Source organism: Abrus precatorius, unplaced genomic scaffold (assembly GCF_003935025.1).
Source record: "Abrus precatorius isolate BTA unplaced genomic scaffold, Abrus_2018 Scaffold11, whole genome shotgun sequence".
In the NCBI taxonomy this organism is placed as follows: domain Eukaryota; kingdom Viridiplantae; phylum Streptophyta; class Magnoliopsida; order Fabales; family Fabaceae; genus Abrus; species Abrus precatorius.
The window spans coordinates 5021137-5046274 of NW_020874303.1; the positions used below are offsets into that span (position 1 = coordinate 5021137).

A 25138-nucleotide genomic window follows, 5' to 3' on the forward strand; every position below is an offset into this window, starting at 1 on the left:
CTTAATTATGGTCTTAATCATGGTAGATTCCACACTTTCCAACTTGTGTATGCTGCCTTGGGCCAATGTCTAGGATTAGCTATCCATATTTGGGCTTTCATTGCAACTCTGTCTAAAGTTTGGGTTGCCTCTTGACTAAAAAAGTTTGCATAATCTTTTAAAGCTAGAAACTGGAAGCACAATGCCATTGACAATACCTTTCTATTATGTGTATGGTTTTCATTCTTTCCGTGAATCAGCATCTATATTATAATTATTATTATTATAAATAAGAACACTTTATTTTAATAGAGTTATTTTCTTTTATAATCAGTGATATGTATTTTTTAAAATTAAAACTAACTGAAAATAGTATGTGAAATAAGCTCTCTTTGGTTGTAATAATTAGTAGGAGTACATATTCACCGCAGCATCAGATACGCAGATCAATTATTTGTCTGAGAAAATGTGATTGTCAATGTTGTGGAGGAATTGAGAAATGCAGTCCAGTTTGATGGCAGTGGTTTGTGGAATTTCGATCTCTGCATGTTGACATTTTCACGCGATAAAAGAAACACTGGCGTTACTTATCGTTACGAATGTGACGAGAAACTCAAGGCTTCCGTGATTAGTGTAATTCACAAATTAATATTTATACTAAAAATTTAATACATACATTTAATATTATTTTTTTATTTTAATGAAAACATTTTATATTTTACATAGAAACCTTTTATTATTTTTTATCATTGTAGTGGTGTTAGAAGTGTTTTTTTTTTCTAGAGATTAAATAAAAAAATTTGTTAATTGTAAGAATAAAAATATTTTTTTTCTACCAGGACAAAGATAAAGTGTGAAATATCTCAAGGAGCCCAATTAGTGATAGAAAATAGTTCCTTAACCAACAAAAATTAAATCAAATAATAAGCAGTTTGATATTTTTTCAACAAAATCTCAAGTTAACAAAATCTCAAGTTTAAATCTTTGTATATATAAAAAAATCTTTTGTAATAGACTTACTCACCACGTTTAAGTTAAGATAAAATGCTTAATTTAATTATAATTATATTATTAACAGAATTTTAATTGTAAGATTTATCTTTTGCAAAATAAGAAAATATAGTTCACTGAATAATTATTAGTATAGTTATTAATTTTATCAATTAAAATTGTGATAAAGTGTAATTTAACAAGAATTTAATAAATTGTGAAGAAGTTAAACTCTAATTAAAAAAATGAAGTATTATGTTTTTTAAGCTATTTAAATTATTTTTTTCTTTTATGCATTTAACATTTTATAGGAAAAAAATAATCAACTTTAAATTTTTTTGCTGTATGTGTAAATTTAAAACTCGTCCTAGTTATTTCTTAAATTTTATTTTATTTTTCAGTTAAATACTCTTTTAAAATTTAATTTTATTTTTATTTATCCTCAGGTTTTATAAATAAACATTTCAAAGTTAATTTTGTTTCAATTATTTCTTAAGCTTTACTCTTTTATAAATAGCTCTCTTAATAAATTAAATTAATATTAAAATACTTCATCTACATTAAATCTTAACCATTAAAAATGCTTATGCATTTATTTTCTAATGTTGAAAGATAATAACCCCCACGCCCACATAGTCATTTTTAAACTTGAGTTTTTTCCAACTTATTTCTTAATCATTATCTTTTTAAATTAAATGTTCTTAACTTTAATTTTATTTTAATTAATCTTCAAATTTTACAAATAAGCATCTTAACTTTTGATTTTTGTTTCAATTGTTTTGTAAACTTTACCCTTTTATAAATATTATTTTTTATAAATTAAATTGAGATTAAATTACTTTACTTATCTTAAATCTTAATCATTCACCAAAAATTATAATTTTTATTAAATATTAAAAGAAAACAACACCCACCCAAATATTAAAATATTGTTTTATTAATATTTTCTTCAGTCTATAATTTTATTATATTTTCATATTTCAAAAATAAATTATGAACAAAAAAAAGTTAATGAATGGTTGAGATTATAAGTAAAAATAAATGATTAAAATTCGTTTCCATTGTTAGTAATTTTGTTCAAATTTATGGAATGAATTATATGTAAAATGGACACAGCTTAAAGTTTAAGGTGTGTATTTTGTAAAACAATTAAATTTAATATTCAATTAATATAAAATTAAAGTTTAAAATAATTATTTATAAAGAAGATAAAATGTAGAAAATTTAAGTATGGATTTTCCTTTTAAAGTTTCAATTTTTTTTTGGATTAGACATTTTTATACAAGCCAAAGATCACTTAATGTCCAGACTCGAGCTTAAGACTAATTTTACTCGTAATTTGTGATTACCACAAATCTAAATTTTTCTTACATATTATAAAATTTGAAGTTGAACCAAACAAATCAATCGCATATATATAAACGCACTGGCATCAACCCTTCAAGTTACCCTTTAATTGAACTAATCTAATAGTAAAAGTTAATTATTAATTAATAATTACGTAATTTTTCTTTTATTTTTTAGAAATTGTTCAAAGTTGCTTAAAAGAAAAATATCCATGTAATAAAACATAAATACTTACTAGTTAACTGCTAAGAAAAAAGTTAAGCAGAAACACTCATAACATGACGTATAAAAGCAAATCTAGGTCTATTAAAAATAAATTTAAAAAATTATATAATTTATTAAAGATGAAAAAAATAAAAAAATAATTTTATTATTCTATTTAAAATCTGCATTGTTTCTCTCCTCTGTGGAAACAAAGCATAAATTCCCATATGGATTAATTTTCCGTTGTCTAAGAAAAATGGTACAAGTTGTTGAAAATATTTATAGCAGAGAGTCACTGCCTTCACATGCGAGAATCAGAGTGTTTTTTTTCTCTTGGATGAATCGAATCCCCACGCGTCTCTCCTTGATTTCTGCCACAAATTTGCAAAGAATGGGAAGCTACCTAATCTACACTGCACCTCCAACAATACAAGGACAAATTTCAGGTAATTTTCATTTTTTACTTTATAATCATTTTTATAATTTCACTTATAACTTATATATACGTGGCATTATGTGTGCCCATATCCCTTGAAACTTCAAATAACAACCCCAAACCATGTTTTCAAGATTTCTCTACTGTTTGCTTACCCTTGTACGTAATGTGTATATTCTAGATGACATGATGTTCGCCTATGTTTTTTTATCAAAATATTTTAAATAAAAATATTAACAGTTATATTGCCATGCATTGAATAAAATTTTATTTTATTTTAAAAACAATATTTATCTTTCTCATAAATGAATATTACTATATCTTTTTTACTGATAAAAATATTATTTTTCTCACTTCAGTCAAGTAATCCTAATGTCACTTATTCTCGATGCGATTCATTAGGATATATATGAGTAAAACAGAATATGTTTTTAGTCCTCTCCTATAATATTTATTAATACAATTAAAGTTATTTATAATATTTATATTAATAAATTTAATACTTCTAAAGAATTTATGTGAACAGAGATTAATCTAACTTAAGTTATTAGTAAATAATATATGTGTATAAAAGTGGTAAAATATGATATTGATATTTTCAGATGTGGACAGAACAGGAAGCAACATTGAAAATACACAAATGAGGATGGTAACTTAGCCAAATGGTCCCAATCAAACTTTCTTCTTTTATTAATGTGTTTCCGCGTCCACTGTTTTGGTGCTTTCAATTATTTATTATCTCACCATCATATTACATGTTTGTTAGGTTTTGTATGCATGAGCCACTTGTTTGATTGATATATAATGTTCCAGTTCATGGAATTATGATAAAATTAAATAAAATTACGTGTAATTAAATGGTACGTGAAGATTACATAAACGTAAAGTAATGTGTATAAGGTGAACATACTATTATTTTATTAAAAACTAGCATTAAAAAGAAAATAATAACTAAAGACTTGTTTGGTCGTCCCACGTGCAATTATGCTTCTTTCTCTTCACTTCGTACCCCTTTTTTCTCTTAAATCGTATGTACGGCACCACAGAATTCTAGGGATCGCAAAATTGAAGCTAATTTCAGAGGCGACAAGTGTTTTTTTTTTTTAATATAGAATATGTAAATCAAATTAATCTTTTAAGTAATGATATTCTCATAATTTATGTGGATAATAATTTTTATAATTTATTTTCCTGTCCCTCCTTTTCACGTTACGTATCTTATTTGTTACGTTTCTCATTTTTCTCTCTCAATTTGTAATTTTGTTTTGTCAAAAAGAGTTTGCAAATTTTCTATTTTTTAATGTTGATAATTTTTCGATTTTTTTGGGCAAGTACTAAGATTTTCAACGTTATATTTTACATGTTCGTTTATTCTGAAAACATAGTTTAATAATTGATATATTTTAATTTAATTGCATTACTACTATGTTTGATTTATATTGTTATCAAGTCCTAAATTTGTAATATTGTATTCTAATTCAAAACTAATAAAGTTGTGTTTTAATTTTTTATCCTCATTTCTTAGAATAATAAGAGCTATAAACCCGCTCCATGGCATACGTAATTATAAGATATCCACCTTCAACTCTCCTAGTTGTAAGGAGTGCACATGCAAAACCTATAATTATGATTAATTAATTAATATATCTACCAGAACTTCATGTCGGTTAATTTAATTGCATTAGTTCGAGCCCTTGATTTTATAAAAGCAAGGTAAATGTTAATCAATTTAAGAAAATAAAAGTAACATTTTTACTAAAAGACGTTTATTATATAAAAAATAAAAATAATTTAATATTTATTTTTAAATAATTAAAACTTTTTAAACGGGTATGTTTAATAACTTTTAACCATCACCTTATTCGAAATAACGATATCCTAAAATAAAACCATGACAAAGATAAATCAAAAGCATATTATATTTTAATTTTATGTGTTAATGACTTGCAATGAGTATATTTGAATGTTTAATTATGTGTGTTGAACATGTAGTGGAATTATGCTCATTGACCATGCGTGAAGAGGATAGTTAACTTGAGAGGAATGAGTTCGCCCCTAGTTATCTTGAGGGAATATATTGGCAATCATAATGATGAATTTTTAAAAGAATTAATATAATAGTGTCGTTTCAGAAGGAATCTGATTTTTTTTCTCCCCCTCACTCATCAATAATCGAATTTACACACACATATTTAATCAAGTAGAAGAACGTTTCCAAAAGTGGGTGGGGGTGTTTACTAATAAAAATATGAAGACAACATATTAAACAATAGACAGTTAACATGCATTATTCCATCTTTTCCCCTAATCATTATTAGTGTGTCCTAAGTACATTCACTACAAAAAAAAATATAACCTAGATGCCAGCATGAAATGATGGAGCTACCCAGAATTTCAGAGGAGAGGGCAAGGAACAGGAACACAAATCTCCCCATGTGACTCTGATTTGGGGATATATAAAGCAAGAAAGCTAGGTTCTAACAAAGAGTTTCACATGGGGGGTGATGGAGGACATGATTCTCAAGTGCCCTTTTCTATTAACAGCTCATACTTAACCAAAGTCCTCCATCTTCTCAATATATACACCACCATCCCATAAATTAATCTGCCCCAGAGATCTTCTCCCATGCATGGCTTTTGATCTAGTTTAAATGAAATAAATATATTAATTAAAAAAACCCATTAATCACAAACTTGCCAAATACTCAATTGAATGATCAAAACCCGTTTACATACTCATAGATTAACTTAATATATAAAGAAGTAAAAGGAGGCCAATATCTGATCCAAAACAAAGTACACATATGGGATGCCAGCCGTATCCATTAATCCGATCCAAAAATGGTAATAAAACACATAAAGAAAAGATGATTACATAGAATAATCAATTGATAGGATCTAATGACACACACTGAGTCACTGACCATGTGAAAACCAGGAGGCGAAACATTGAAGGTGGTCCCATTATCCCAGTGTAATTAAAGTGCTATATAGATAGGACACAACACAAGAGGGAACTGCCATACTATGGACCAAGCCTTTTAACATAGTAGTAAAAAAAAACTGCCTATAAGTTCTATAGGGATGAATTTTATATGGTATAACAATATTATGACATGAGATAATGGATGCCAAGTGCAGGGGTCACATCTGCACGTGGTTGCTGATTCCTATAGTTATTAAACTACACTCCATTTTTCCCACTAAAACCGTTGAGTCTTTCACCAGCTAGCTGTTGCTAGCTGTCTCTAATCCCCTCCCATGTGACCCACCTCCTCTCTCATTCTCTCTCCCAAACCTTAGGACCTTAGAAAAACAAACATTACATATACTAAAATCTAAACAAAAGGACCCAAAAAAAAAAAAACTTTATAACAAATGAATAAAAACACCATCATGAGGTTTTACATGGCACAATGGCATTGCCTCTCATCGTCTCTTTAATCTCTCTCTCTCTCTCCCACTGGTTTTAGAAACCCAAGAACAAGATTTTGAACTAAGATTTGCGGTTGTTTGAGTTGGTTAGGTTGTTGGGATCTCTATTCCTCTCTCTCTCTCTCTCTCTATTTTTTTTTCAGACACAAACACACTTAACTTAGATACACAAGGCCATTATACGTAGTACACAAAATTTTCGGTATCTCTCTATATTTGGGGTCACATATACATAGGGAATGGCACAGTTACCTCCTAAAATACCAACCATACCCCAAAATTGGTCATCTTTTCCTCACCAAAGGGTACCCACAATGGCAAACTTTACCTCAACAAACGCAGCATCATCATCATCATCAGCAACAACAACAACAACAACAATCACACCTCCGTCATGGGTCGACGAGTTTCTCGACTTCTCGTCCGCACGGCGGGGAGCTCACCGGCGATCCGCCAGTGATTCCATTGCCTTCCTCGAGACGCCATTCCTCGAAGAATGTCGAGCCGGCTTCGACCGGCTCGACGAGGAGCAGCTAATTTCCATGTTCTCCGACGACATTGCCACCGTGGCGCTGCCGCCTCCGCCGCTGTCGTCGGCCTCCAACCCTTCCTCGCCGTCCTCCGACCAAAATAGTAACAACGAGGAGAAGCCAATGGTAATGGCGTTGGACGTGAAGCCTAAGAAGGAAGCTGTGGAAGAGGAAAACTCGTGCAAGAATGAGACGGCGGCGCCGCCACTCTCCGGCACCGCCACCTGCACTGAAACCGTTGTCGATCCCAAGAGGGTCAAAAGGTAATCTTCATCACACAAAATATTAATTACTATTGTTTTGTTAATTATTATATAGTTTCCCCACCTTCCATGCACGTACAATTAATGACAAGGAAAATGTTTCTGTGAAAGTTAAAATACAATAATAAAAAGTTATTTATTTTAGATGCATTTTTTAATTAGAATATAAGATAAAAATAAAAATAATCATATATGATATTAATTTTTTAATCTTTATATGATGAAAGTGAGAATAATTTTATTTTTTAAATAAATTAGTGTACAGTTGTTTAGGATGCATTTAGATGAATAATTTAATTAAATACTTATTTGAACAAGATTTTGTTATATCACAAGTTTATAAGTTTGACTTTTATTTTTTAAAAAAAATTTATTTGCATGGATGCTTGTCTGACACATTAAAAATTAGTATAAAAAATTTATTTTATTAAAACATAAATAATATCTGTTTAGTCGTCAAAGGTGGCTTGCTGTGTATGACATTATTCTCTGAAAATTACATATAATATGACAAACCCTTCGCTGTTGAATAATACAAAATTGAATAATAAATACAATATCAATTTATCATTTTGAAGAGTACACTTTTAACTAGTGAAATAGATGACCAAAAAAATTGGGATAATACATATAAAACACTTGATTATTATAATAAAGCTACTTGAGTGCAGAAGTTAATTATGTTCATCCAATTATATCTCTTGGACCCCTTTTTCTTTCAAGCTACTTTGACGCAACCTTGTAAGATAAATGATTGATTTTATGTATATAAAATTAAAAGTGTGTAAAATAAATATGATTTTTTATTATCACTACTTGTATGGCTCCCAGAATATTGGCAAACAGGCAATCAGCTCAGCGGTCAAGGGTGAGAAAGCTACAATACATTTCTGAGCTTGAAAGGAGCGTAACAACTTTACAGGTAAATATATTTTTAATTTAATTTTCACGGTAAACAAAAAAGTTATATATACTGAATAAAGATAAAAAATGGCATCTAGTATATTAATTTCCCTAAATCAAGTGACTGTTAATTAGTAGTATATATATTAGAGAATAAATAAAATTTGTGCTAATTATGAGTCATATGTTAAAATGAAGACGGAGGTATCAGCATTGTCACCACGAGTTGCATTCTTGGACCATCAACGTTTGATTCTTAATGTCGACAATAGTGCCTTGAAGCAACGGATTGCTGCTTTGGCCCAAGACAAGATTTTCAAAGACGGTATATAATACTTTTTTTCTTTTTAAATATTTTCACTCTACCTTTTATATTATGTAATCCATATTTTGGGATTTTTTAAAAATTTATGTGATAAGATTATCGGTTGCTCATTAAATACCCTTATAACATTATTTAAAGAATTGAAAGTAAAAAAATTTTATTAAAAAAATTATCTATAAATTTTTATAAGGTATACTAAGGTTCAATATTGTTAATATATTGAATTATGTGATATTTTTTTAATAAATATTACAATATATGTTTATTTATGCATGATTAAATATCCGTTAAAAAAATCATTTATTACATTTTATGATAACGGTTTTATTTTTAGTTTTTTAAATAATGCCTAATGCTCTAAAGGTAGATATTAGCATTTGACTAAGATTATTATTCTCCTGGAAGTTCGAATGATATAAGACGTGCGTGTGACTTAACTAGATGTAAGACATATCGTAAGATTCTTGATTTTGATGAAACATGTTGATGTTGATATCTAGGTTTGAAATCTATCAGAGGGAAATTGTCTCTGAAAAAAGCACATTTTTTGAAGCATGAGAATTAAATTCTTTTATTCGATCTCTGTGGATAATAGTCCCCTTTGGAACTTGTAAAAGCACCATGATTATTGAGATAGTGGGTATTTTTGAATCTTTCTCAGCTCATCAAGAAGCATTGAAGAAGGAAATAGAGAGACTGAGGCAAATCTACCAACAACAGAACCTACATAAGATGGCTAACACAGTCAACAACAATGGACATTCACTTCAATCTCCAACATCACAGCCACAACCACCAATGTAACCACACACTCTTCATCAGCAACTAACAGTTTCTCAACCATTGGGATGCAAGGATAAGGAGCAACTTCTTAGTTGAGAGGGAAGAGACAAGGAATAGTGTTGTGGATGTATGTTCCTTGGTGCTAACTAGAGCTTTCACGTGATGTGTTTCCCATCAATGTTGATGTGGGGCTCCTAACACAGTTATGAGGCTGGAGTGTAGGAAGTTGACAAGTGGATTGCATGAGTAGATTGGAGAATTTTTAGCTTTCAAGGTGATTGGTTATCTGGGGTTGGATTGGAATTTCAAGATTTGATTTTTTCTAATTACACTTTTTGTTTTTCTTTTTTAACAGAAAATTATTCTCAATGATTTTTTTTTTTCTTGTTGGGTGGAATAAGGGGACAAAACATCGTGGTTTTGTATTGGGATATGCATGGAAGCTGTCAGAGAATTATTTTTCTCCTTTATTATTTTGGAGGAAGGGGGTGTCTGATTGCAGTATTTTTCTTGTTTTTCTTCCCTTGGGCCTTATTGTCTGCTATTTTGTATTTCTTCTTTTTATCTTTTTGGGAAAATTGTACAAAATATTAAGTGAATTATAACCTTTATTCTTACTTCTTTGATTTATATGTAAAATAGATTTTGTATCATCAATCTCAATTCAATATCATGTTGAAGCATACATGAATAGGTTAGAGTCACTCGAAGCATATCATGTGCCCGGTTAAAGCCAATAAATTTTCTTTAGGCTAAAATGCCCCAAGTGCTTAATAGGGTGGTTTTGGTTAATGCAACCCAAATATAAGTAGAGACAATGGTTTGTTTCTTTCGGTTTTTTTCGGTAAGATAGACAATGATTTCCAAGAGCAGTTAAATGTCGCTAATGTGCTTAATTTATCTCAAAGGATGGCAGTTGACTTTTATGGTCAAATCCAGTGTCCTTCCATTTTTTTATCACCATAGTTTTTATTGATTATGACATGATACTGTCACATTACAACGTGGTGGTTCAAGAAGAAAGACAAATGCAGCAAGATCCAATCCTTTACAATATAACTTTTTGGGGTACTTGGATAACTCCCGTTACTTGAATAGTTGTACTGCACTGAGAGTTGCAGCTTTACATTATTTTTTCTAATGACAAAAGTCAGATTCATAATTGGTTTGAACTTATGCAGCCCCCACAAGGAAAGATAATGATGATGTTCCTTGAAACAAAGCAGAACAATCATCGTGACTAAATCTAATTTTAAAATTTCGTAGGGTTTTAAGAGCTGAACACAATTATATTGCTCATAATTGGTCATGAACAGGTTTGCTGTGTATTTCAGCAAGAAACACATTGTGAATTGACTGAAAATGAAGTAAAGACTTATGCAGGGACTTGGCCTGCTAAGCAATCATACTAAACTTCTTTTTTATTAATATGTGAACTTTAGGGGACATATTGATATTTACAACACTAATAGGTTTAGTTTACATAGTTCAACCAAAGATCTTTACCCTTACCCCTATCCTACCCTACCTTACCATAGCATACTGACTACTTCACTGCCGAGCTGAGCAATCAAATTTATTCTTTGCAATAAGGTATTAGCACTATTGGTTGCTCATTTTATGTCACCCTATGTACAACAACACTATTCCCTCCTCAACCAAGTAACCTGTTATGTCTACAACATCACTAACTCTACTTGACATTCTTCTCTTTGCATGGCCTCATTGCTGAATAATCATCATTATCATTAGTCTTCAGATTGTTTCCTCTTCACGGTTTGCATGATTCACATGAACATCGTAGACCAAGAGAGCAATTGTTAATGTGCCTCTTGTCAATCTGAAGAGGACCCAGAAGCTGTTGGAGCTAAGACTTGTAGTTTCTCCATCTAGTTCATAGTCTTCACATTGCTCTGATGAAAGCAATGCTTTGTTTACCCTTGGAAGAAATGAAGACCCCCTTGGAAATGCCTACAAAGCTCAAACACAAAGCAACATTACAAAAACAATTTTCTAACAAATAAATAAGAGATTAATTTTAATACACTGTCAATCAATTTAAAAACAACGCAAATATGACATTTAAAGTAGTTGTTGCAAAAGTTAATATTTTTGACAACGATATAGCCATCCATAATTAGATAATAGTGAATTTTTTTATTTTTATTTTTTGAGAGAATATTTCAATTAAATTCTAAATAGTAATGTATGAATAAAAAAAAAAAAAACAAGAGTTAAAGCATACAACTTTCAAGCCATGGTCCTCAGATGGGCCAATTTGATTCAGCATGGAACCTTTAATTTCAGAACTGTGGCATCTTTCCAACATCCATAGAACACAGCCACTGTAGATCATTATGGCCAACATTCTTAGCCTGAAAATTGCATAGGATAAAAGTTCTACTTTATTTGTATGATTATGATGTTAATGCATTAAGAAATTGTTTTATTAAAAAATAAGGTATGGAAACATTTTTGGTCAACAGAACAAGTTAATCATATTCATATTAATTGAATGTTAAATAATACACAGCAGTTATTGGTTTATCCCATTTATAATCATTTTTATGTGAATTGTGTTGGATTTATAGACCTTGTGACCAGTTTTCTATGATGGGTAGGTTAACCTTATTGTCATCATAAGGAGGAACTCTCCCTCACTAAAGCTGATACAAACTAATTTTGTACAACCGGTTATGTTAGTTTATCGCATTAGAAAATTTTAGTTAGAGCTATTACACAACACCTTAGTTATAGAGTAAAGTGCACTGGATTTGTACAGTAATGAAAGTGCATAATAAATAATGAACTTAGAAAAGAAAAAATGGACCTAGTATTATGTACACTGTACATTAAATAAATATATTTCTGCTGAACATGCACTTAATTATATTGCTAATAATTGCTAACGAACAAGCTTGCTGTGGATTCAAGCAGGAAATTCACCGCTATATTTTACTTAATATTTTTCTTTGCATTGACTATTTCAAAAAATTAAAATCCCATGAAGCACTCTCAATTTTTCAGGAAAATCACCCAAAACCATAGTCATAGGAAAAAATATCTTAAAAATATTTTATATTTTTACATGTGAAAACTAAGACACATATTTGCAACAAACACTACTGGTTTACTTAAGAGTTCAACCTAGAACGTTACCTTTACCTTACCTTTCCTGACATACTAACCAGCTCATTTGCCTACAAACACAATTGAAGTTACTTAATAATAAATTGGTCAAGCACTCTTGCTTGCACATTTTGTGTCCCTATCAATACATTATCACCTTTTCACTGCTAAAGCCAAGTGACCTCATAGTTTTAAAATTCAGTTGGCCGTAGCATGTGTGTTTGGAGATTCCTTAGAACTTTCTGCAACATCACTAACTTTTCTTGTGATTTGTCTCTTGGCATATCCCCATTGTTGAGTCATCAGTCTCCAGATTTTTTTATGTCCATGTTTGAATAATTCACACCAATAATGTAAACCAAGAGAGCAATTGTTGATGTGCCTGCTGTTAAAGTGAAGAGGGCCCAAAAGCTATTAGGACTGAGACTAGCAGTTTCTTCATCTGTTTGTGTGTTTTCACATTTCTCCAATGCAAGCATTTTGTTCTCTAATTCTCGAAGCTTGCCAGTTTCAAATAAAGTTAGAAGTGCTTGGTTTACACTTGGAAGGTATGGAGATCCCTTTGGAAATGCCTGAAAAATTCAAAATAACACAGAAGAATTTAAACAAATATCCAACAGAAGGAATACTAAAGCATGAATAGAAAGATAAACAAAGTGTTAAAGCATACAAATCCAAATCCTCCAATCTTATAAATAGGCCCAGCTTGAATAAACTCCTTGCAATACTTTGCAATAAAAATTTTACTTGCAGGAACTTCAAAAAAGGCAGCTGAAATTTCTTTCCTTCTGAGATCTTCAGCAAACTCTTCAAGCTCGCCGAATTGCCTAATGTTTGTAGGATGGAACTGTAAAACTTCCTGAAGATAATTTTTCAAGAATGATCCTATACCGTATCCAACCACAGCATTGCTATTTCTTAGCTGATCAACATTATCTATTGTCGGCTCAAGCCTTTCAACAGTTAGCATGCTGGTAAGGTTAGCTGTGTAAGTCTGTGTTATGATAAGTGCCACAAATAGCCACACTACCATAGCCATCCTTGATAAGCTGTTGTGTAACTTGTTTTGGGGAAAACCAAATACAAGAACACAATTATCTAAAGTAAGCAGCGGAAACAATTCTCCAAACTTGCAAGAACCTGTGAGTAGCAACAACAATAACAAATAGCAGCAACAAACACAAGGACACAGAGAATTATTTACGTGGGAAAACCCTCTCAATGTGAGAAGTAAAAACCTACGGGCTCAAACCAGTCAATCAAGCTCCACTATAATCAAATGAGGTTACAAGAGAGTCTCAAAATATTGCACAAATTCGTGCAAACAACAGCTAATACAACCAAGCAATAAAGCCTAACCAAAGAGAGAAAATCTCACAAAACAGGACTGCTGTTTAGACACAATTTATCTCAGCCAAAACCTCCAATCGACGATCCCAGCGGTCAGAACGAAGAAATATACGTCTGGTAACTGATGTCAACGTTTCAGCTCAATCCAACGGTTTAATAAGGAGAAATAACAATTTCTATGCGGCTGGTCTGTGCAGAGTCACCAAAAACAGGGCTTCTGTGCGAAGACAATATCTCCAACTTCAGACATTCAATCGACAATCCTAACGGTCAGAACTAAGAGCACCGTGTTACAAACCTGCTGTAAAATTTTCAGCCTGATCCAACGGTGATAAAATCAGATATCTAAGGAATAAAGTAGCTGGTCAGGAGCTTCTTTCTTCTCTCACTTCCCCTTCTTTCTTTTTGATGTCTCTCTGCGAAAATACACACACTAGGCTGCGAAAAAATACTCCAATCTAGACTTCTCTCACCCACTCTCTTCTGACTTCTCACTCCCCTCAATTAAGTGTAGAAAATGAGCTTGAAAATTTGGACTTTTTGGACACATAGTTGGGAGTCCAACCCAACAACTTGTACCCTGTGTCTATGTTCATTCAAGTAAACCAAATCAATATCAACTGAGTAATCAGATGAAATTAGAGCAAATAAGTAAGAAAAATCTCATATTAGTGAAATTACCATTGAAGTTGATGAGAGGGGTTAGTGTCAACCAAGCCATGGTCAGCGTGGAGCCATTAAGTTCAGGGAAATGATGTCTTTCCAACATCCATAGAACAAAGCCATTGTAGATAATCATGACCACTATTAGAATCCACATTGTTTTTGTAAAAGGCTTCATGAATAACCAAGCTCTATGTCCTGCTTTTGATTTAAGGGGGACTACCATCACCACACCCGGATCAGTGTATGGCTGAGTGAATTCAGCATACTGATATCGGTATGAAATTATTGTTACATCAATCACTGCATCAAAATTCTGCTTCATGCATAAGCAACAGACATTAAACAACTTGGGTGACAACATATGCCATAATCGCATATCAGACATTAACCCAGTAATTTTGATGCAAAGTTAACATGGATTATACAGTATATATAATATATTAAAAGATATGACATAGTAACACATCAAATTTGAGTCCAATAATTGCTAGAGATAAGATATTATGTAAGTAATAAAGTTGAGATAATGCTCGCAAGCACAATATAATTAAGAATTCTCACCTTCAAATAAATTTGCTTCACCAAATTATCGTATGTGTCATTAAAAGCATATAGTTTGTACGGAAAATGGTAGGGCAGCAACTTCATGGTTTCTCTGAAAAGATCAATAGTAAATCCCTGTATGAAGGCAATGTTTTTGGATTGATCATGGGTTATATTTATAAATTGTTTTAGTGTGGACAAAGCAGGAACCCCAACTCTTAGTGGTTTTGCACTTGTTGGCAGGGCCCATCCTCTTGGAGTATCCCAAGGTCTTCCTGGCCATAAAACTTGTCCCAGTTCTTTCATTGAAGAACTGTAAGTAGCATTTTGGCTAACATTATTTGAGAAACCTAATCCATCTGACCAGAACCCAATTTCCTTATAACCATTTCCTATCACATTGATGATCTGAAAAGTATGTGAAGGAGGTAACTTTTGGTCAGTGAACTGAATTTTTCCACTTAAGCCAATAAAATTATTAAGCAAAATCTTATCTAGCAAAACTTGGCCCACTTTAATGTTGGTTTGGCTCATGGATAGAGCTAGAGTCCATGCAGCATCATAGGCACGAGCTGCAAATATCCCAGGCTCGTTGTTAAATTCCTGAGGGTACTCTGAGCTAAACTTTTGGCGAAATTTAATGTAGAAGTGATAATATTTTTGCCCTGTTTTTTTAAAGTAGTTCTCAACTCCAATTATCCCTTGCATGGAGGATATAGTAGATGCATTCAAGGAATGAACAAGACACGTGAAAGGATCAGTTATGATCCACACAGAATCTTTCTCTATCATGTTCATTTTATTTGCAGTTTCAAAAAGGTTTATAGCCAAAGGAAGGGAAGAGATAACAATAAAGACTCGACTTTGCTTGTCTCCAAGCTTCTCCAGTTCTTGGGACAATGAAGAGAAAATAAAAGATGGGATGGCTAAAAGCATGCTTATAAGTACACCTTCTTCATTGAAGGCACTATAAAGATAGGATAAAAGTTGTGTGGATGAAGCATCGCTATCTTCATATATTACGTTAACACGCTGCCATTTCCAAGACTGAACAATAGCAGCTATTGCTTTCATTTGCTTAATTTCACTTGGTGACATTTGCACCAAGAAGGGCCATTTCGAAGTTGACCACTTTGGAGCTGCATCAGCTAGGGATAGAACTGGTGTCTTGCGTTGGCTACAAACCTCATCTACTAAAGTTGTCTCTTCCCATGTTTGTGGCCCTATAATTGCTTGCACCTGCTTTTTATCAACAAGATCTCTGGCTGCATAAGAATAAATTAGAATTAGGTGAATTTGTACATTATTATACTTACCATTACAATTAAAAATAAACTTCAGCCCTAACTTACTTTTAATATTACAAAATAGTTAACTTTTATTAATAAAAATATTTATTATAGCATAGAAACAAAAGGGTAATAAATGCTTTTTTAAATAAAATTTAATTATTATTAATTGCTTAAACTCAATTGTGAGGATGAAAGTTAACAAAAATGTAAAAAAAATAAATTTAAAATAGAAATTAAGTTCGAATTTATAGAGACTTAATTTAAATAGCTGAAAAAATAAATAAAAAATTAAAATCACGTGTATCTTAAAGTATGTGTTCTAAAGATGCAATAATAAAAAGTATGCTTAGAGAACTAAACTGTCTTGGTTTTAAAAAAAAAGGATTATGTTATTTTTGGAGGTAAATATAAACCTGCAAGAGAAGCCTTAAGGGGATCTCCTTGAGAGTTCCTTATCTGCAGAACAAACCTTTGGTTGCTGTATTGATAGAAATCCTCCAATGCCATCTTAATAGCCACTATCTCCTCTTTGCCATTGCGGGAACTTTTGTCTACAATAGTTCCTATTATGCCAGTGAAATTAAAGCCAGCAACACCATAAGAATGTGTTGTTGATTTTCCTAACACAATTTTAATCATGGTGATTAAACAAATGAGAGGAACAAACTTATGCATGGTTTCCATAACAGCAAATTTACCAGACTAGCTGTGCCCACTGCTCATCAATCATCATCCATATCCCTTTATAAGCACAAGAAAGCTAACAAATTAAACAATTTTCAGTCAACAGGTGCCTCTTTCAAATTTTAATACTGAAAGAAGCTTTCGGGTAATGAACTCTTTAGTATATGGTATCATCACATTCTTTTATCATTTTTTATTACAATTTATGTAATGATAATTTAAAAATGTTAGTATTATCGATTTTCAACAAACAGATGACATAATAGAGTTTCAATAAACTTTTTGAAATTATAATTTTATAACCAGCAACTCGGATATTCTTCATTTTTCTGCATTCCGCAACTTCACTGTAATTATTATATTTTCATACTTTCTCTTCCGTTCATTTTTTATCTTCTGCTTGACTGCTTCTGTGTATCTAATTTCCTTTTATATCATTTTTTTATTATATTTAATTTCACAACCAGTTTTAGGAACATAGGCACATCATTTTCCTAATATGAAATTATAATAAACAACTGGTTGTGATGAAATGACCCTGAGTTATTTTTAATCATTCAAACTAAGAAAGAATCAATGCAATGCAAGTGTCACTGCCGAGTGGAATTGAAGAGAAACACTAATACAGTCCCTCTCTGTAATAACAATGACATAATATACTGAACAATATCATTACGCGTACAACATAAAGCGACGCATAATAATAAAGAAAATATAGGACGCAACACAATAATATATACTTAATATAGAAACTCTGCTCCTTTTCAATGTAATAAATATAGCATGATTATTAAGCTGCGAAGAACCAAAATGTTGTTAAGTTATGCTTGCTTGCATTTCGTCGTAATGAGCGTATGCATTTGTGAGTAGATTTCTTGCACTCATGGAAATTGCACAGAAGAATTGTTCCGACTTCTACTTTTTATTTTTACAGTACGTACGTGTTGATAGCACCATCTAAAAGATAGAAATATTTATGGTCTTGAGAATAACTCAGTTCAGCTGAAATGGAAGATTTTTCTATTAGTTTTCATCATTTGATCTCCATTTACGCGTTTCGATCTTTTTAATTGTTCCATTTACGTACTTAAGAAGCTTAGAAAATAAGATATCATTACTATAAATTCTCTGCTTATAATTAATCTGTTAATGATCTTTTATATGCATACTTAAGTGCACATAATGAAAATTTATATATAATAATTTTTATTGGAATTATATATTATATTATTTAATGTATCAATAATAAATACTAAAAGGATATACGTTCAAAAAAATTTATTTATATGATAGTTAATTAGGTATTAAACTATTTGCAATTCGTTTGAAAGAGCCAACTATTAAGTTTACGAAGACAAGTTAACTATTAGGGGTTTGAATATCATATAAAAACAATTTAAGGCCAAGGTTACATAAATCAAATAAAATTTATGCATGTATTAATATATATCAAAACCATTCTGACCAAATGTCAAAACATATTTTATCTTCGATCAAAATATAATTGAAAAGTAAGGTTTGAAGATAAAACAAAACCAGGAGCATAGAATTTAAAGGGAAATTACAAGTTATCATAGAACTATTGTCAAAAGTTTTCAAGAATGACTGCTAAAAATCACTTATAGTCAAGACTTTTGCCTGTGAATATTAATTGATACAATGTAACTGGGGATTAAAACTTGTAAACTTCTTATACAATTCCACATACATCAGAAATTTTGACTCGCAAGTAAGTTCTCAAACACTTTACTTTTAACCAATTTCATAAGATCAGGTTTCTTTTTCAACTATTTTGATTCAATTTACAGTTTTTATTAAATCTCCATTCCATTTATTGAATCAAACTAATTTTAACCTATCAGATCAATCTGAAAAAAATAATCAAACCAAATCATATTAAAAACTGAAAACATTTAATTTTGTTTGGATTACAATTCCTATTATTAAGATGTAACTAAATCGAATCATACCATATACATTTATAATTCTTTTTATTGACTTATATATATATATATATATATATATATATATATATATATATATTATCATAATAATATATAAATATACAATGCACTATTTTTATTTTCTTAAATTTCTCATTTATATTAATTGAGTATTTTTTTTTTAATTCTCCGTCAATGATTTTACCTTTTTCTTTTAGAGTTTTGTCATTAAGTAATGTCTCTTATCTCTACTTTTTTCTGAACAAATTCCCTTAATTTTAAGTTATTTTTTTATTTGAATAAAATTTAAATTAAAAGACATGAAAAAATAAATAAATTTAGAAAAATTAAATTTATTTAAAATCAAAACTGAATCGTAAAATATCAATTTAGTTTAGTTCAATTTGATACTACATTTAAACCAATTGCATATTATTTTTATGATTATAATATATTTTAAATAAAAATTAAACTAAACTGAACAATCAACATTCCTAATTTAAGGTATGATTGAAAGAATTATCAAATAAGCTAATTAAAAATTGAAAATCTGGCTTAAAATAAAAAAAGAAAGCTAAAAATTGTTTGGTTAACTAATATAATTAAAAGTATTTAATAAAACCAATCAATCAACTAACTTATAAATGTAAATGACATATAAATATATAATTATCTACCAAACCAATTTTTAAATAATTATAACTTTATATTTTAAATTAATTCATCTATAAAACTATAATATATATATACACACACACGCACACAGTAGTTTTTACTATAAATTAATTAAAAATACTGCAGCTATAATTTAAAGTAATTTTTATATAAAAAAATATTAGCAATTTTTAATAATATGATAATCCATGATTAAATATCAGTGTAAAAATTAATCATTTTAATCAAAATTATGTATTATCTAAGATTTCAAAATAAAGGATCTAATAAAATATATAAACTGGTCAATTTTTAAAAATATTTTAATTATTATTAAATAAATATTTTATTATATTAAATTCGACTAAATTAAAAGATAAAGTTTTAACATTAAAAATTAATTTATCAAAAATTGAAACATAAAATTTAAATTAAGATTAAATTTTTAAAAATAAATGTTCAATACATAAAAAATTACCTGAGGAAGAAAAACATCCCATAAAAATGTTCTTGAAAAAAAAATTATTTAAAAATTAAAACTCACAAATATATGGCGATAGATTTATGTAATTGATGATTCACTATTTTGACCAACATTATACAAGGCATGCTTGAATAGCTCGAGCAAATGGGTCTAATAGTGTTTAATACTCATGAAATTTCCTTTCATTAGGTGTATACCTGAATTCACCTTTGATCAAGGCATCAACTACACCATTAGAATTCACTAAACATGAACGACCCCATAATATAATCCACATTCCCAGTTTCTGTGTCACTAAACATAAAATAAAACTTCTTTAAGAACAAAAAGCAAAAGCAATGATAATAGGTACATGAGATATGCAGGGAAGGATGTCCAAAGAGGAAAAGTGTGCCAAAAAGTAGCTGTGAGGCCCATAACAGCACAAACAATTGCCACAACTAGTACATCAGCTGAGAATTCCCAAGTGATATCTCGCATGTATATAAGAATGGAAATCACCACAAAGCCAAGAATGTTGTTCATGAACACTGCTCCATAAATCTACATTCATCCAAATCAAATCTTCTTATAAGTCTCTAGTTAAAAAATTGAAGTCTCTAATCATTTTTTTCTATGATCTTAGTTGCTAATTTTTCAAAATCAGTTTTTTTTTTTAATGTATGTTTAAGAACACATAATAAGAAATTAATAAATAATAAGTTTTTCTTGAAAATTATAGTATTTAATATTATTGCCATATTAAATTTGTGCTATAATGTGATTTTTAATAAAAATTTATTATATATATTTTGATTGTGTGCATAAAATTAAGTGGTTGTGATTATTTGTGTGACCTTGTTAATGAAAGAGACTAACCTCATACATAGTCTGAGAAGTATTACTGCTTTTCTTATGGCTAGCTTCTTTGATTGCTGAGGTTGCTTCTCTAAAATTTGTAGCCAAGGGGACTAAAATGAATGAGATGAAAAATGGTGACATTCCTGCATCTTCTGAGAATTTTTGGACACTCGCTATTAGTGGCTCTGCAAGAAGAGACAGTATAGTAACTCCCAACACCACATATGCTATAGCCGTCAACCATGCACATGCTCCTTTGGTATGATTCTCTTCCATTACCTTTTCAACATCTTCCCAGGTCTAAATAAACAATAATTTCACAGATCATGTGTAAATTATATGTTATATACTACTTGAAAAAAAAATGATGAAAATTAGAAAATGGTAAGTTTTAGAGTAAAGGAAAAATGGAAATACTCGATGAATTTGATGAGATGAAGATTTTGAGTTGGAAGCTTGATTGGGATTTGAGTTTATCCATTTTGTAAGACCTTCAACAAACTCATTCTCACTAATTTCATTGTCTCTGTTGTGATCAAGATCTTGAATTAGTTTTGAAACTGCCTCTTCTGCATCTACAACCTTACCAAACTGGATGCCCTTGACTATTTTTCCTAGTTCAGATCTTGAAATGTGGTGGTCCTGATTGATATCAAATTCCTCAAACAACCTGTCGCATCAAAATGGCCATGAGAACAAGTAAAAAAACTTATAATTTTACTGAGCATTAATAGACAACCAAATCTCATAAACCATAGAATTTTTTGTATTTAATAATATCTATGATTATGATACTTGGTTCTTGCTATACAGTTGAACTCAATGAACATCTTAGTAAAATAACTGAGTCACTGTTTAATATATATGACAAAAAGATCAATATGTGGACCTCCTCAAGGATAATAAAAGTTTCACATTGGTCAGTTAACAACAAATTAAAGTGTGGACTCCCTCTTGAATTGAGTCCACACTCAAATTCTAATACCTTTTGATAGCAGCTATATCAGGTGCGCCATCATCTTTGCGCAGCCTGCCAACCATATCATTCTGAGCATGCCTTAAGACTTCAGATATAAGATGCCCCTTCAATTCACGTTCTTTTCTCACATGTTCAATCCATGGCTTGATAAAAGTCTGTGAAGAACACAATAAAGATCTGCTTTGTTAGCAGAGTGAAAATAATGTAAGGATAGGACTAACATCCTGCATTTTATCAAATAGATTTTGATTGTACAAGAAAACTATCATAGTATTATAATGTGTGGCAATTATGTCACATGGTGCATTACATACCTGATACATTTTGTTAAGAGATTCTTTAGGGAGGTACTGTCTATCTACAGCATGCTTTGTTTGGTTAATGTATTCTGTTAAGCCAGTTACAAACTCTTCCTTGGTTATAATTTGGTCACCATTTCGGTCAAAAACTTTTAACAAGTCTGCTATTTGTTCCTCTTTGATATTTGCATCAGTTAATTTGTTCCCAAGCAGCAACTCTTTTACTTCAGTAACTAATAAATCCTGTCCCCCACGTTGACTAATTTCGTGATATAGCCTGCGTGACAAGTTTTACAGGTTATGTACACAATAACTGTTATGAAAACAAGCAAATAACCATTTAATGAAATCTCACTCACACACTTATGGCATTTACATCGGGAGTCCCATCCTCGGTCAGGATCTTTTGTAGAGTTTGCTTCTCAACACGTTGAAAAATTCTTAATATTAAATCATGATGTTTTATGTATTCTAGTCTTGTTTTCTCTATCTGAGGTTTGAAGATCTGCAGATTCATTAGTCAAAAATAAGAAGGAAATTTGGCATTGAAAAATATCAAACAACAGAAGCTAACCCGATTCATGTCAGATTCTAAATAAGTACTTAAGAAAAAAATTAATTTGACAAATGAATAAAGAAATTAAAAATAACTTATACTCTTTAAGTTTTAGAGAAATTAAATGAAAGAACTTTTAAAAATAAAGAAACAAAAGTTCTTTTTGACTTATAGTAAAAGTTTCATTCATTTTGTTACTTAATATTTTACTTCTATTAGCACTTATTGAAAAATTTATCTAAATTGTGTCTAAATTATTTTAAGGATCAACTTAAAGCAAATATGAAGTGTTGGATGAGAAACCTGGTAAATGAAGTATGAGATGAGAAAGGCAACAGCAACAGTTAGAGCAATCATCAAGGTCACATCACTTGGCGTAGTGGAGAGACGGAATAAATTGGGAATCTGCATTATGATGAGTGGTATAACTGAGAAAACCATGATTCTTGCCATCTTTCTAGTTTCTACATCCATTGTAATACCATAACCTATGAATCCAACAAAAGGAGACTGTAAATGAAGGAGATGAACTACACATTAAACATGAAGCAACTAAAAAGGAGTTAAGGTAATGCTAAGGAAGAATTTGAAACTTCAAAAAACAAGCATGAACGGGAAACTTTTGTTTTAAATGGAGGGAATGTTCATTAATTTGCATTACAAGTTAAGGAACTTAAATATAGAAAAAGAGTCAAGAGCACACCAGTCAATGATTCTCTTATTGGTCCACTTGATGAATTTGAGCCATCAGAGTGAGACTCATTTTTCAACTTTTGCTTGCCAACGATAACACACGTTCCCCACACTACTGTCAGAAGCAAAATAGAAGATCCAGCCAACAATCCAACTCCAGTGGAAGCATACTCTTGTGCACGCTCCTTGTCACTGGAAAGTCCAGTAACTGATAAGTGAAAACAAACAAGAACCACAAAAATAATTAGGATAGAGTATGAAGATAAATCATTGTAAATAACAGTAACTGATGAGTGCTACAAAGATACTATTAGATTACAACCCAAATAACTAAATATCAACAATTTAACCACATACAGCAAAAGCTTTGAATTTAAGTTGAGAAACAAAAATATGAAAGAAAACGTAATAGAGTAGTAGCATACCAACAAGAATTAAGGACTCTGGAAGAGCACCAAGAATATCAAAGGCACTAGCACCAAAAACACCTGGACCAAGAATCTTGAAGATTTGTTCACCCCCAGCAGCCAAATATGATTCTCCATGGAACAACAAGTACTCATAAACCAAAATGAGGAAGAGATGACCAACAATGTTGTTGGAACATGGCAAGAAACCATACATTTGCTTACAGTATGTCCCACCAGAAGATTCAACCTTTTGGTCTTTGAGTCGTAGATAAGAGTCTCGAGGTTGAACATCATCAACCCCATCAGAAACCAACTCATTAGAAACACTTGTGCGAAGAGAACGGCATTCAACATGAAGTGCTACTACAAAAAGAAAGAGAGTGAAGCATGCTACTTTTGACATGTTTCTTCTCATTTTTCATGTGCTGAAGTGAACAACAGAAATTGAAGTTGAGGAGGAAATGCCCATTAAAAAGTTTAAGTTAAAAGCCTTAACTTCTTCAATAGTAAGTCTTCATAGTCAACTGTGCTTGGGTAGATGGAGATGTGGATTGAGAATTCAGAATCGTAAAAACACTCGAATTATTATATTTTTAATGCTAAAAATGTGGACCGTTAAAATTATTAATTAAGAAAAATGTTTGTTTTGCATCAGTGCTTCGTTATTTGATAATCAGTATCAACCATTGAATTTATTCCAAGACACTCGGTTGTCCATCAAAATAAATAGAACATATTCTGTCACTTTGGTGGCCTTTTTCCTGTCAGTATATATCCTGATCCCAGGACCAGGATAATTACCTAGGACCTTTTATCTATGTTCTAAATTTCAATTTATATACACAGAGCAACAAATTTTAATCACTGAGTTTTATAATAAATGAACAATAAATCATGCCATGTTTAAATAATATCTGCTCAAAATTCATCATTTCATATTAAAAAAAAAAAGAAATTCAGCTCCTCTCTGCGAGAAATTTATTTTAAATAGCAAAGTGAGTCAAAATTAAATGTTACGATTTCAATGATATGCTTTCATTTAGTTTGTAAGTAAAATCCTCACTTTAGATGACATAGAAAGGGGGAAAATGCTCACTTTACAGGAAATAAGATCGGTTTTAATTTGTTTGATTTGCTTTATTTTCTTGGGTCGAGGATTTTGTTTGATATGCTAGTCTGTACATATACGTCATGACACTGCAGCTTATACTGGTCTACGATTAATTTAGTGGCTTCACCATTTTAAGATAGTCTTTAGTATGCAAAGACAGATATGTATTTTTTTTTTTTAATGTGTATCATATGGATGACTTTATTATTGAAGTTTTTTTTATTTTTTTAATATATAATAATAATTTAAAATTTTACTTAAACGATATTGAATAACTGATATTAAATTATTTATCATTTGCATTAACTTT

The 25138-nt window shown here is 30.6% G+C and overlaps 3 protein-coding genes across 3 annotated transcripts; 1 reads left to right on the forward strand and 2 right to left on the reverse strand.

Moving 5' to 3' along the window:
- The first annotated feature begins 6630 nt into the window (after window positions 1-6630).
- On the forward strand, window positions 6631-9216 carry LOC113855497 (basic leucine zipper 34-like). Its single transcript, XM_027487142.1, has 4 exons — window positions 6631-7184; window positions 8016-8106; window positions 8286-8412; window positions 9074-9216. The coding sequence occupies exons 1-4, from the start codon at window positions 6631-6633 to the stop codon at window positions 9214-9216; spliced, it is 915 nt and encodes a 304-aa protein (XP_027342943.1).
- Window positions 9217-9680: 464 nt separating this feature from the next.
- Window positions 9681-16814, reverse strand: LOC113855498 (glutamate receptor 2.7-like). Its single transcript, XM_027487143.1, has 5 exons — window positions 16589-16814; window positions 14902-16148; window positions 14356-14653; window positions 12995-14260; window positions 9681-12896 (listed from the first exon to the last, which is right to left on the reverse strand). Exons 1-4 carry the CDS (start codon window positions 16812-16814, stop codon window positions 14175-14177), a joined length of 1857 nt encoding a protein of 618 aa, XP_027342944.1. The 3' UTR covers window positions 9681-12896; window positions 12995-14174.
- Window positions 16815-19993: 3179 nt separating this feature from the next.
- Window positions 19994-24277, reverse strand: LOC113853864 (sodium/calcium exchanger NCL-like). Its single transcript, XM_027484546.1, has 9 exons — window positions 23733-24277; window positions 23318-23515; window positions 22918-23102; window positions 22418-22563; window positions 22074-22335; window positions 21766-21914; window positions 21198-21450; window positions 20799-21080; window positions 19994-20483 (listed from the first exon to the last, which is right to left on the reverse strand). Exons 1-9 carry the CDS (start codon window positions 24130-24132, stop codon window positions 20235-20237), a joined length of 2124 nt encoding a protein of 707 aa, XP_027340347.1. The 5' UTR covers window positions 24133-24277; the 3' UTR covers window positions 19994-20234.
- Between the last annotated feature and the right edge of the window lie 861 nt (window positions 24278-25138).

Excerpts from the sequence above, each read along its gene's own strand:
- LOC113855498 (XM_027487143.1), bottom strand. The coding sequence starts at position 16,814 with ATGATTAAAATTGTGTTAGGAAAATCAACAACACATTCTTATGGTGTT. Across the intron at positions 14,654-14,901 it reads TGAAGCAAATTTATTTGAAG|AATTTTGATGCAGTGATTGA; the intron begins GTGAGAATTCTT and ends TGCATGAAGCAG. Across the intron at positions 14,261-14,355 it reads CCCTCTCATCAACTTCAATG|ACACAGGGTACAAGTTGTTG; the intron begins GTAATTTCACTA and ends GAATGAACATAG.
- LOC113855497 (XM_027487142.1), top strand. The coding sequence starts at position 6,631 with ATGGCACAGTTACCTCCTAAAATACCAACCATACCCCAAAATTGGTCA. Across the intron at positions 8,107-8,285 it reads GGAGCGTAACAACTTTACAG|ACGGAGGTATCAGCATTGTC; the intron begins GTAAATATATTT and ends GTTAAAATGAAG. Across the intron at positions 8,413-9,073 it reads AGACAAGATTTTCAAAGACG|CTCATCAAGAAGCATTGAAG; the intron begins GTATATAATACT and ends AATCTTTCTCAG.
- LOC113853864 (XM_027484546.1), bottom strand. The coding sequence starts at position 24,132 with ATGAGAAGAAACATGTCAAAAGTAGCATGCTTCACTCTCTTTCTTTTT. Across the intron at positions 21,451-21,765 it reads GATATAGCTGCTATCAAAAG|GTTGTTTGAGGAATTTGATA; the intron begins GTATTAGAATTT and ends TTGATGCGACAG. Across the intron at positions 21,081-21,197 it reads CATCTCATCAAATTCATCGA|ACCTGGGAAGATGTTGAAAA; the intron begins GTATTTCCATTT and ends TTGTTTATTTAG.